Consider the following 12,149-nt stretch of genomic DNA (forward strand, 5'->3'; position numbering starts at 1 on the left):
AAGTTTACTGTCAATGTCATTCCAATCGAGCAGGAGACTTGTCAAACACTTTTTCACACAAGCTGAAAACGGCTCACACAAAAATGTTACCGCCCACGAAAATTTTGCTTCTTCTGAAGTAGCATATTTTCTGAATACTTGAGTGTCGGTTGCAATTTTCATGCTTTGCATAAAGAATGCTCTACTCATTACATTGGTTTTCCACACATTCAGTCAATTTTTCATTCGTTACCCAAACCTGTGAAAACTTAACACATAAAACCAGTGACTCACTTTTAGCGTGGGATTCAACATTGGCAGTGCTACGTAATAGATTTGGCATAGTTGCTAGCTGATTTATTTTGAATATGATCAGATTTCGTCTCTTTATAATTTAGACTCTTTAACGATCACAAATCAGCTGGAAAAACAGAGAGCCGCAAATTCGGAAGAAAAAGGTTGCATTTTCTGCAACGTTATTTCCAGTTTTTGGATAAAATCAACCGAAATGGACGATAACGACGAGCTGGAATTTGTGGAGGAGGATTACTACGCGTTCCTGAATGTGCCACGCAATGTAAGTTACGTTTTAATTGACGATCTGCGCTGCAAATATGTTGTGCTGTGTCGAGTCACCAGCGGAACGATAGATTGTTTCGTAATCTAACCTTTTTATTGCACTAATTGCGGGAGCCTTCTTTATATGAAACAGTTGTTAATGTATTAAAAATAAATGATTTGCAGGCTACTCCGGAAGAAATCAGCAGCGCCTACAGGACTTTTAGCCGGATGTATCACCCGGATAAACATACGGACGTTCGGAACAAGGAGAAGGCGGAAATGATGTTCAACCGAACGAAGAAAGCCTATGAAGTTTTGTCCGACCCTCATCAGCGTGCGATTTACGATTCGCTCGGGAACAAAGGCCTCCAAACGGAAGGCTGGGAGTTGATTCAGCGAACCAGGACACCTGCCGAAATCCGAGAGGAATACGAACGGCTTGCCCGGGAGCGCGAAGAACGGAGACTTCAGCAGAAAACTAATCCCCGGGGAAACATTACAGTGCAGATAAATGCCACTGATATCTTCAGCCGGTATGAAGATGATTACGACGACGGGGGATTGTTCCCCACGATCGAAGTGTCCGGCATGAGCATGTCGCAGTCCATCGAGGCACCACTGTCCCGCACGGACACGGCAACGCTTTCCGGCAATTTGCACCTGCAGAATGGGGTCGGCAGTGGTAACTTTCTCCTGTCCGGACGAAGACTCATCAATAAGGGTTGGTTCGAGGTGGATTGTGGTGCCGGAAGTGGCCCGGTACTGGGGCTGAAAGGGTCGCGGAATCTGACCAATCGGCTCTTCCTGAACGGGGGAACGACGGTTAACTTTCGGCAGAACGCAATCATTCCGGGCATTGCAGGCAGTGAGTATAGTTGTTGCTAAATATATAATAATTTTGTAAAATTTAACAAAAAACGGACATCAAGTTCGGATTAATATCGCCGTTACAGGCACAGAGCTGGTAACAGGGCTCTTTTAGAAACTTGATCGCTATTCTATTGCAAGGTTTTGTAAAGTCTATTTTTAATGGAAGGTTTCTAAATTCTCCTTTCATCTTTGCAATTAATCTTGTTGTAAAATTCTGAGGCTTCAGGCTATTTGACCATTCCAGAGGTTTTGTTTTAAAAATTTCTTTACAAAGAGAGAAAGAGCTTCAGGGATTTCCTAGAGCTTTGTTCCAAAATACATTGGAGATTCCTCCAGGAGTCCCTCCAGAAATTTCGCTAAAAATCGTCCTGAAATTCCTCCAATGATTTTTAGAAATATTTGCAGAATTTGCTCAAGGAAATCCTTCCTTCTTAAAGTCTTTTCTTCTTATACCTAATTCTACTACCGATATCTCCAGTTGTTACTCTTGACTATCATCCAATGATTCCGACAAAAATTCTTGCCGCAAATATACTATTCTAGGGTTGAAGAAATTCGTTACATTTCCTTCAAGAATTCCTTGATGAGTTCCTATGTCGATTGTTTCAGTAATTGTTCCAACCGGTTCCATAGAGATTCCTTGAAGAATTCTCCCATGACTTGGCATATGCATCCTGGTGCAGTATTCTTGAGACTCCAGAAAAACCTTCAGAGTTATTACGCGACTATTCCACTTTTTTATAGGAATTTCTTCTCAGATTGCTCGATGAAAAGCTTCTACTGGCTTGTTTTTAGAGAATCCTTAGAAATTCCTCTAATGATCCCTCCACCAATTTGCCAGAAATTCTTCCAGTTTATTTTTTCATTTATTTTGTTTTTCATAATTTTCTCCAGGAAATCTTTGAGTGCCTCAACGCTGCTACCTCCAGTAATTTCCACAGTAATTAAGCTGAATAATATTTTAGAGGCTACCCCAGAATTTCATCCTTATGTTTTCGACAAATTCTTCCTCAGATTTCCCCAATTGATTAGCATAGGAGATTTTCCAAAAAATCATGCAAGTGGTTTTGCAAGAAAATCTTTAGAATATTACCTATCCAGAGAATTGATTAGTTTTGTTTTTTTATCATTAAAATTTTCCAAGAATTCTTCAAGCATTCTAAAAGTTGTAGGAGTTCAACAAGGCTCACATTAGAACTTAAACAATTTTCACCAGATGTTAGATTAAGATTTGTTACCAGAAATACTTCTCAATTTTGCACTCAATTTTTTCACTTTGCATCCCTTCCCCTAATAATTTTAGAAAAAAAAAATCATTGACGTTTTCATAAAGAATTTGAAAACTATTATGGGAAATTTGCTTAAGAGGAATCTCTAGATTAATTTTTGCAAGCATTTTTCATGAAACTCATTTAAAATTGTAAAGAATCCTAAGAATTCTGTGAAGAAATTACCGGTTGAATTATTGAAAAATAATCTAAACGTAAATCTTGGAGGAAGTCGTAAAGAAAATGAAGGAAAACACATTGGATAAATTTCTTGAGGACATATGGCCTTCTTGGATTGTTTTTAAAGAACCTTAGGAAGTAAAACTACCTGATGGAATCTGATATCTGAAGGAAGTATTGGAAAAACACCTGAATTAATTTCTGATGAAACTTCTGGAGAAAAATATATACAGTAGTAGGAGCAGTACTTGTAATGTCATGAGGGATTTCCAAAAATAAAAATGCCTAGATAAATAATGTCTGGTAAGAATCTCTGAGGAATCAAACTCTTATTTACTTGTTCCTGTTATTTTTATTTCTCTTTTCTGGGTCCTTGTTTGATATTTTTGGTCTCGTTTTCTTTTTTTTCAGGCAAGAGATCTCTATTTTTTTTTCGGTGCATTTAGTCCCTACTAGCCCTGCAGGTGTGAACAATATGGTGAATTTATTAATAGGACATGATTTTCATTCTTACGCGACTATTCCAAATGTTCTTCCCTAATTTCATCTCAGATTGCTCGAGGAAAAGCTTCATAAGTTCTGTGAGTGTTTTCTCCAGAGATTTCTTCAGGAATGCCGAAGGACTCCTATTGCAATCATCCCAGATTTTTTTTCTAGAGTATTGATCAAGAATTTCCTCCATTATTCCAAAGGATTTTTAGAGGAGTTTCCTCAGAATTAGCAACAGGAGATCCTTGAGCACTCCAATGCTCTCCCCCAGAGATTTTCCCATTAACTCTACCACCTATTTCTTAATTTTTTTTTTTTTTTTTTTTTTTTTAAATCTTTATTTGAGTGTATTTTAACACACGAGGGCTAGTTCTACACTTACCTATTTCTTAAGTTGTTACTCTTGGAGATCTTTCAAAGATTTCTACAGGAGTTGCTCTAAGAATATCCATGAAGGTTTGTTCGAGAGTTTCGTGAGAATATTTTTAGGGAGTTTTTCAGGAAACGAAGAATTCTTCCATGAGTGCCTATACAATATTTTTCAATAGTTCTTCCAGCCAATTTTATAATCCATACAAGAATTTATCAGCAGTTCCACCATGGTATTTCACCAAAAAAAAAATTAGAGATTATTCTAAGAAGTCTACTACGAATTTCTAGAAATACTTTAAAAATATTTCCAGCATTTCATCCAGAGATTACTCTTGCAGTTCTTCCGAACTAGTTTTCGACCAAACTACAAAAATCTTAAGTTACACCCAAATCTTTTCATTTGTATCGCTGTGAATATTTAAGCGGAATCCGTTCAACCTACAGCTAAGAATGCTGTTCCGCTCAAGAAAAGTAAAAATTTCTAACCGATATGGTCAAGAAATTCTTTACAGCGTGCATCTCTGCTCATCTGCGTACTGCGATCAAAGAAAAATGATTTTCCTGATCATTTATTACACGATTACTTTTATTTTCAGGTGCAAAGTCCCCGTAAAGAGGGGCCAAAGAGCTTGAAGATTGTATGGAACAGGAAAAAGGTTTTTTTTTTCAAAAGTGCTCCTATTTCACAAATTAAGGTTTTTTTCTATAATAGCTTAAGCATCGAAACATTTGAAAATAATGTATTTTTAAATTGCACGTTTTAGAGTGTTATTGAAAATTAAATTTTTAGATTTAAAATTGTATATCGATGTTTATAATATTCATTGTTATTGGTAAGTAGTATCAAACATAAATAGAGGACGTATCGCGGATCAATTTCACTTTCTATGAACCAATGTCGCCCCTTGATGGGATGAGAATGAGTCAATTTAGGTCAGTGGAAAATTAAGAAATTTCGAATATTTTTTCGACATTTGCAAATCTATTACTCATAAACGTATTTCCATACTGGAAAGTTTTTGACCCATTCTTACCTCCGACAGCGATACAGCGGTTACTATGGCCAAGGATGTAGTTGGAACAGTGTTTCCCTTACAATTGGTCGATCGATTTTCTCCATACTGACTGTTAGCTCGTTAGATTTGACGGATTCCGCTCAAACTATCACATTTACTTCTAGTAATTCTATCTTATGTGTTTTGAAGAATTCATATAGAAAACATCCGCAGGACATTATCCAAGGATTTGATTTATTTTTTAAATGCATATAATAATTCAATAACTTCCCAAAAATCCAGAAGTTTTTCGAGATAATTGCTTTATTGTTCATCGGGAATTTACATGTAACGTTCATCAGAGATTACTATAAGTATTTTTTTCAGAAATACCGCCTGCATAAATTATTTGAACACACATTTTGTATTTTCTTGAGGAATTTTCGAAAAAATAAAGGAATTTGTGGTGGAATCTCTGACATAATTTCTGAGGTTAACCGTCAAAAATTCCATGCTAAAATCTTGAATCTTGGTAGATTTTCCTAAGAAGTGTGTCTAAAGGTATCTTCTAAATAATACATGTAGGAAATTTCGGACAAACATCTGCCAGAAAACCTTAGAAATAATCTTAGTGAAATGACTGGTTGGATTCTCTGATAAACTCTTATCTCCTGTCTCCGTTTGGTTTCTCTTTGTCTTATTGGTTCTTGTTTGCTCTCTATTGTGTTTCTTTCTAACAACAAAGAGATAAAGTCTCTAAAGTTCCTATTTTACGACCCTTAGTCGCTACCAACTCTGCCAAATTTAGCTCACTCGTTATATAGAATGCAAAGCAGTTTATACTTGCTTATCTGTTTACTGCCCCAAGGCCATCTTTAGCACAGTTACAAATCGTATGGTGAGTTACATATTTTTTGTAACTCGTCATACAATTTGTAACCTGAGGAAGATGCCCAAAGTGTAAAATAGTACAACTTGAGTGATAATTAAGAATTAAAGACTCAGTTTAAGGCAGGCAATTTATAAATAATTTCCATTACAGCTTTGGCAATCCAACTCGACAAACATACGGTAGGCTATCTGACCTACAATGCTGGCTTGCAAAGTTCAATGTCGACCACGATTGAACACAGTACCGAAAAGTATCACTACAATTTGAGTGCAACGCTCGGAATTCCTCATTGTTACCTCACCGCCAGCTACACGAGGAAGCTAGTAGAACAGGAGCTCAAGTTGAGAGTCGCGTTGAAGTAAGGATGTGTGTTTCTTTAGAATTGTATGAGAATTATTGCCCTTTTTGTTCTCTTCCAGGGGTGGCACATTCGGTTTCCTAGCAGAGTATGGCGCAGAAAAGAAGGTCTCCAAATATAGTTCAGTCGTGGCCACTGTTAGTGTAGGCGTTCCAACCGGCGTTACGTTGAAAGTGAAGTACGACTGCTGAATACTTTTATTTTTAACGAGTTGCAATTCTTAACTACTATTTTAGAATTATTCGCTCGACACAAACTTACCTGTTTCCAATACACCTAAGTGAGGAAATCATCCCTGCGGCAATCTTCTACGCAACGGTAGCCCCCTTACTAACCTATTTTGTGGTCAAAAAGACTATCATTGATCCCATGAACGAAGCGGCAAGGCAACGCAACATAGAAAAAGTCAAGGAAACCAATCGTTCTCGGTAAGTGCATACCAAACTCATAACATATCAATATGGTAAGGAATTTCTTTTTTACAATTCCAACAGCATGGCGGAAAAACGGCGAGAAGCCGAGTCAGCGATCGCTCTCATGGGTGCCATGTACGAACGAATTCGCAACGATGAACAGAAGCGAAAGGGTTTAATAATTGTGGCCGCGCTGTACGGAAAGTTCAATGCTGACGAAAACGTTACAATCGAACAGCGTGATGAGATTGGCTTCGTTCAGCACAACCCCAACGTGATCGACGTTAGGATCCCGCTGCAATGTCTGGTCAAAGACTCTCGCCTGCAGTTGTATGGATCCTCGAAGGTTAGTACCATTAGCGTAACTTAAGCGGAAAGTTAGGAGGGGATACAGACATGGTAAAATCAAGCACATTTCTGGTCTACTGAAAAATACCGGTATTAACTCCCATAAAATGTTAGTTTTTACGGATTTTTTTGTGATTTGCGGTTTGATTGTTGGGTGGTCTGCGTTGTCATTCAATTCGACGTGCAGGTCACCCGATAATGAGTTTGTTATTATTATTATTATTATCTTTATTAACGAGATTTGCAGCCCGAGGCTGGCTCATCTCGGCATGAGTTTGTACTTTTTCTCTTATATCTGCTCTATCTGCACTTAGAATGTCTCCTTCTCGTCGTCAGGTCCCTTCGTGTAAACAGTGAACGATGATCAACCCCTCTCGTTAACAATTATGCACTAGATTTAAGGCGATATTTACCCATTTTCAGAGCGAGCTTCCCGGCTTTTACGATCCGTGCTTTGGTGAGGAGAAACTGCTCAGAGTTGATTACGAATATCGGGAACGATCCTACACCGTGACAATAGCGGATAACGAAGACATAAAAATACCAGAAAACGGCCACAACACCAACAACAGCAGCAGGAGCGCCCCGGTGCAGAGCTGAACAATTAAATTGTTCCAAAGGCATGCAATTTTAGTATGACTTGTTAACCAGTGCATATAGTGTTGAAATTTGTGAGTGGATAAAATTTATCAATACTTTTAGACAGCTAAGCTAAGTATGGTTGATTCGACAGCGGTACAAATTATATGACTAGTTACAAAAAACGTAACTCGAATAGAGATAATAAAAACTATAGTTAATTATCTCTGTTATAACTCGTCATACAATTTGTAACGCTACTGATGATGCTGTGCGTCGACTACAACAATATTGTTTCGTTGTACAAAGCTGTTGAACTGCCGCGAAAATATAGACTTATCATAAATACCAAAGGTAAGTTGTGTGATTTTATTTGATAACATGATTTAGTGAACATCCATATATACCCCTTCTAGCACTAAACCGAATAGCGCCTTCCGATTTTTTACTAGCGCTGCCTTCCTGGAGTTAATACCTAATGCCGGAAGCAGTGCGCTGTATATTTTTTTTTTTGTTTTTTACAAGGGGGAAATCTGCAAACAGATTCCCTCAGAAGGTAACTCAGGGAATGCGGGGATGACGCACCAACGACGACCCGCTAGAACCAGCCTTTGCACTGTGCTTGAGCAATTATTTGAGAATTGCTCAAGTGGTGAACAGTGCATCGACATGACCCTTGGACTCAGACCCTTATCTCCCCGGAACCACCTTACGGTATTTCTTCGGGGAGGGACCAGTGCATATAGCACAACACGTGTAGCAGAAGTAGCCTAGGCAAACTGTTTCTCCTAGTCGACTTAAACAATGTTACAAGGGACCAGCCTCGGCAGGGCTAATCCTCTGCAGCCAACTCTAGGTAGGCGCTGCAATTCTAACATAATGTGAGTGACAGCCGTAGTTACTGCATTCCAGCACTCGGCATCCGCACACATCCTCTCTATTCAGTAGCGCAACCAGGATTTGGTTCTAGGGGGGTTTGTAAATTTGAATAAAGATGGTATTTTAGTAGCAAAAACCGACTTGAAGATATAAGTAAACATCACTAATTCAACACGCATAGTAAAAATTGATCAAACAAGATTACAATACATTACAATATAATACGTGATATCGTTTAGTCGTCCATCTATGTTGTTCTTTAAATATGTTTTCAAGTTTTCAACAATGCGAATGATCCTTAAGCGCAAAATTTTGAAATAGAAATTATTGCAACTATTGTTACAGCCGGTCGAAGGCAAACCAGCATTGTCATACTTAACTTCCAGTGGGAGCATAACTTTCTCATGTTAAAGAATCGACAAACCAGAGAATCGAGTCTAAAAGTCAAAACCGAGTTAAACTTTTTTTCAATAAGACCATCGAATTTTGTTTTTGTATGATTTCGTAATCTGATTGATTAAATACTGTATTCAGGATCAACAGCCGCAAAATCTCATAATTGTTGAAACTCCTGATCTGATATTTTCCATAATCTTCAAAAACCAAAGAATTACTTATACGTTTAAAAATAGTTAAACAAATAATTAAATACTGAGCTAACTGAAACATTTGTAATGCTTCGGATGCTACATCTTATGTTAACTTGACGTTGACCATTGCGAAATGCATCTCGCTGGTGCTGAGTACGAGACGCGAGGTTTTTCTACCTGTGTTGTACAAGATATGAAAGCACATGACTGAATTGTTAAAAAGTTCCCGATATATCTAAATATTTGACAAACTTCTCACACAAAGGCTTCAATTTAAAATTAGAAATGGCAAGGATATGGCGTTATTTATGAGCTTTTTTCTATCAGACTCTTCAAGGGTCTGAGAATTGAAAAAAAAACACCTTTGAAAATGTAACCACAGACAAACAGACGTAACACTTAGAACAAATCGCGATCAAAATCATAGTCACGAGGACATGTACGCCCAATGCTAAAATCGGTGTGTTTGGCCGACGGGCCAACAGATGGCGTTAGTGCGTAAACGTCAAACGCGAACAAAAACGATGCGAGCGCTGTGGGTGGCGGATTGGCCACCTACCATATTTTTAAATCAACCGTTAAAAAGGTGGTCGATGGACAATGATGAGAGTGATACGTCTGTTTGTCTGTGATGTAACTGTAAAAACCTCTGAAACTCTTACTGCTAATATGAACCAAACTAAGTTACTGCTGCGTAGTTGCATAAGATGTGTAGTAATGAGTTTCAAAAATATGCTTGGTTATCCTTAATTTTTTTTGGCTCTGGGGGGGGGGTGACCCCCAAATCCCCCCCTGGTTGCGCCACTGTCTCCATTATATTGATGGGGGACGTGTCCCCTCCGCATGAAGTGAACATGCGACCTCTCACAACAATGAAACGAGGGCAATCGAACACGACATGCTCCGCTGTTTCCTCCACACCAGCACAATTGGGGCACGTAGGAGATTCTGAGTACCCGAACCTATGCAGGTACTGTCTATATATAGGAGAGATTCTCATTTGACACTTTCCCGCATGCGCATCAGTTTGTTTTGATTTGATTTTGACGACAAGTCAGTAAAAAACATCAACTGCTGAATAGTCGGTAATTTTTTTTACTGACTTTTCGGCCTGTTCGTTAATGTTGCAAAATTGGGTCTGACAGCTACCGTAGTCCAGTAAAAAGTAAAAATTATTACTGAACGTCAGAAGTTTTCAATCAAAAAGCTGAAAGTTCGGTATTTTTTATGATTTACAATTCGTACCCAGTATTAAAAATTACCGAACAAGCAAATCGTGATTGAGTGTGTAGCAACCATGTCCTGACAGAAACTGCGTCAGGTGGAAGTTCACTTCCCCATGGTTTCTACTACACGGTAGTATGCGAATACCCTTTAATGGGTAAAAATTCACCCATTTCCGCTAGAAGTGCCTCTCCACATTTAATGAGTAAACACGGTTTACTCTTTAAAGGGTAAAAGTGGTTTCTGTCAATGGATGGGTAAATTTTTACCCGTTTTGTTAGTCGCCCTCGCGGCATAAAAAGGGTAAAAATTTACCCATTTCGTAAATGGCGAAAATCAATGAATATTACATCAAAACAAAAACAACGCTCTTCGCAATAAAGTTGCCGAAAAACAAAAGGTTTTTATTGAAAGTTCAGTATTTTACATTTCAAATAAATCTATTACATATAAATTTTGTTTTTACACTAATCAGTCCTCCATTTCCATATGTGCAGAACAGGTCAAATAACATCTGCTGCAGCCTACAGGATCGACGGAAACAACTGAAATTATTTCTTAGTGATCATTTTAAATTAACTTAAACAATTTATATATTGTGCTTTACTTACCGTTCCCTTAAAATTGTTTACACGAAATATACAAACATTAAAACTAATTAAACATTTATATATTTGGATTCTGAAACGGCTAACAGCTGCAGGCTGTAAAATTATTTCCAACTAGTTTTTCACCCTTAAATGGGTTTCAAAACACCCATTTTTAATCGGCAGTAGCTTTATTATAATGGGTATTTATATACCCGTTTTGTATTTCCAAATTTACCCGTTTTATGACAGATCTCTGTGCTTTTAAAAAAAGAGTAAATTTTTACCCATAAAAGGGTATTCGCAAACCACCGTGCACGGTAGTATGCGAATACCCTTTAATGGGTAAAAATTCACCCATTTCCGCTAGAAGTGCCTCTCCACATTTAATGAGTAAACACGGTTTACTCTTTAAAGGGTAAAAGTGGTTTCTGTCAATGGATGGGTAAATTTTTACCCGTTTTGTTAGTCGCCCTCGCGGCATAAAAAGGGTAAAAATTTACCCATTTCGTAAATGGCGAAAATCAATGAATATTACATCAAAACAAAAACAACGCTCTTCGCAATAAAGTTGCCGAAAAACAAAAGGTTTTTATTGAAAGTTCAGTATTTTACATTTCAAATAAATCTATTACATATAAATTTTGTTTTTACACTAATCAGTCCTCCATTTCCATATGTGCAGAACAGGTCAAATACAGGCGTTGCAGAATTCGCTCTCATTTGAGAATGAAGCACGATCAAAGCAAGCAAAGAAAAACATCCCATCTGTTGCACGGTGGTTTGCGAGTACCCTTTAATGAGTAAAAAAATACTCATTTTCAAATAGCAGAGAGATCTGTCATAAAAAGGGTAAATTCAAAATTCCAAAACGGGTAAATAAACACCCATTATTATAAAGCCGCTCCAGATTAAAAATGGGTGTTTTTAAACCCATTTATGGGTGAAAAAACAGTTGGCAGTCTTTTCATAGCATGAAGCTGGTGTTGTTCGGTGTAAATTGTGTTGGTTTAATTTCTAGTATTTTTTTTTGTATACAACATTCAAAGAAGTGGTAAGTTCTGTAGCATTGTCGACATGAATTTGTATTGATTGCAAAACATTTTGATATTTCAGATTTATCTATTGTTCCTGCAGTCCGCAGCTATATCTGGTTGCAGCAAATATCGGCATAGAGGAGCGACAGTTAATGCAGAAACAAAATCAATTAATTATTAAATTGAAAAAGTATGTAAAAATAAAATTACTACATTAAAAACTATTGTTTTTGATCGTTTCATTTCAAAGATTCCGATTTTGATTTCGGTTAAAATTATTTACTTTCAGAGTAAATTTTTACCCTGTTTTAGCACAAAAAGGGTAAATTTTTACCCTTTTTGTGCCGCGAGCGAGATTTACAAAAAGGGTAAAAAAATACCCAGCCATTGACAGAAACCGCTTTTACCCTTTAAAGAGTAAACCGTGTTTACTCTTTAAATGTGGAGAGGCACTTCTAGCGGAAATGGGTGAATTTTTACCCATTAAAGGGTATTCGCAAACGACCGTGTGCGGTCCACGATCGTCAT

The 12,149-nt window shown here is 37.5% G+C and overlaps 1 protein-coding gene across 1 annotated transcript; it reads left to right on the plus strand.

Annotated features, from left to right (window-relative positions):
• The first annotated feature begins 310 nt into the window (after positions 1–310).
• Positions 311–7,504, plus strand: LOC5571166 (dnaJ homolog subfamily C member 11). The gene is made up of 7 exons (XM_021850346.1): positions 311–556; positions 724–1,405; positions 5,757–5,964; positions 6,026–6,142; positions 6,201–6,392; positions 6,459–6,723; positions 7,149–7,504. Exons 1-7 carry the CDS (start codon positions 488–490, stop codon positions 7,323–7,325), a joined length of 1,710 nt encoding a protein of 569 aa, XP_021706038.1. The 5' UTR covers positions 311–487; the 3' UTR covers positions 7,326–7,504.
• Positions 7,505–12,149: the final 4,645 nt, after the last annotated feature.

The sequence above is a fragment of the Aedes aegypti genome, chromosome 3 (genome assembly GCF_002204515.2).
Source record: "Aedes aegypti strain LVP_AGWG chromosome 3, AaegL5.0 Primary Assembly, whole genome shotgun sequence".
In the NCBI taxonomy this organism is placed as follows: domain Eukaryota; kingdom Metazoa; phylum Arthropoda; class Insecta; order Diptera; family Culicidae; genus Aedes; species Aedes aegypti.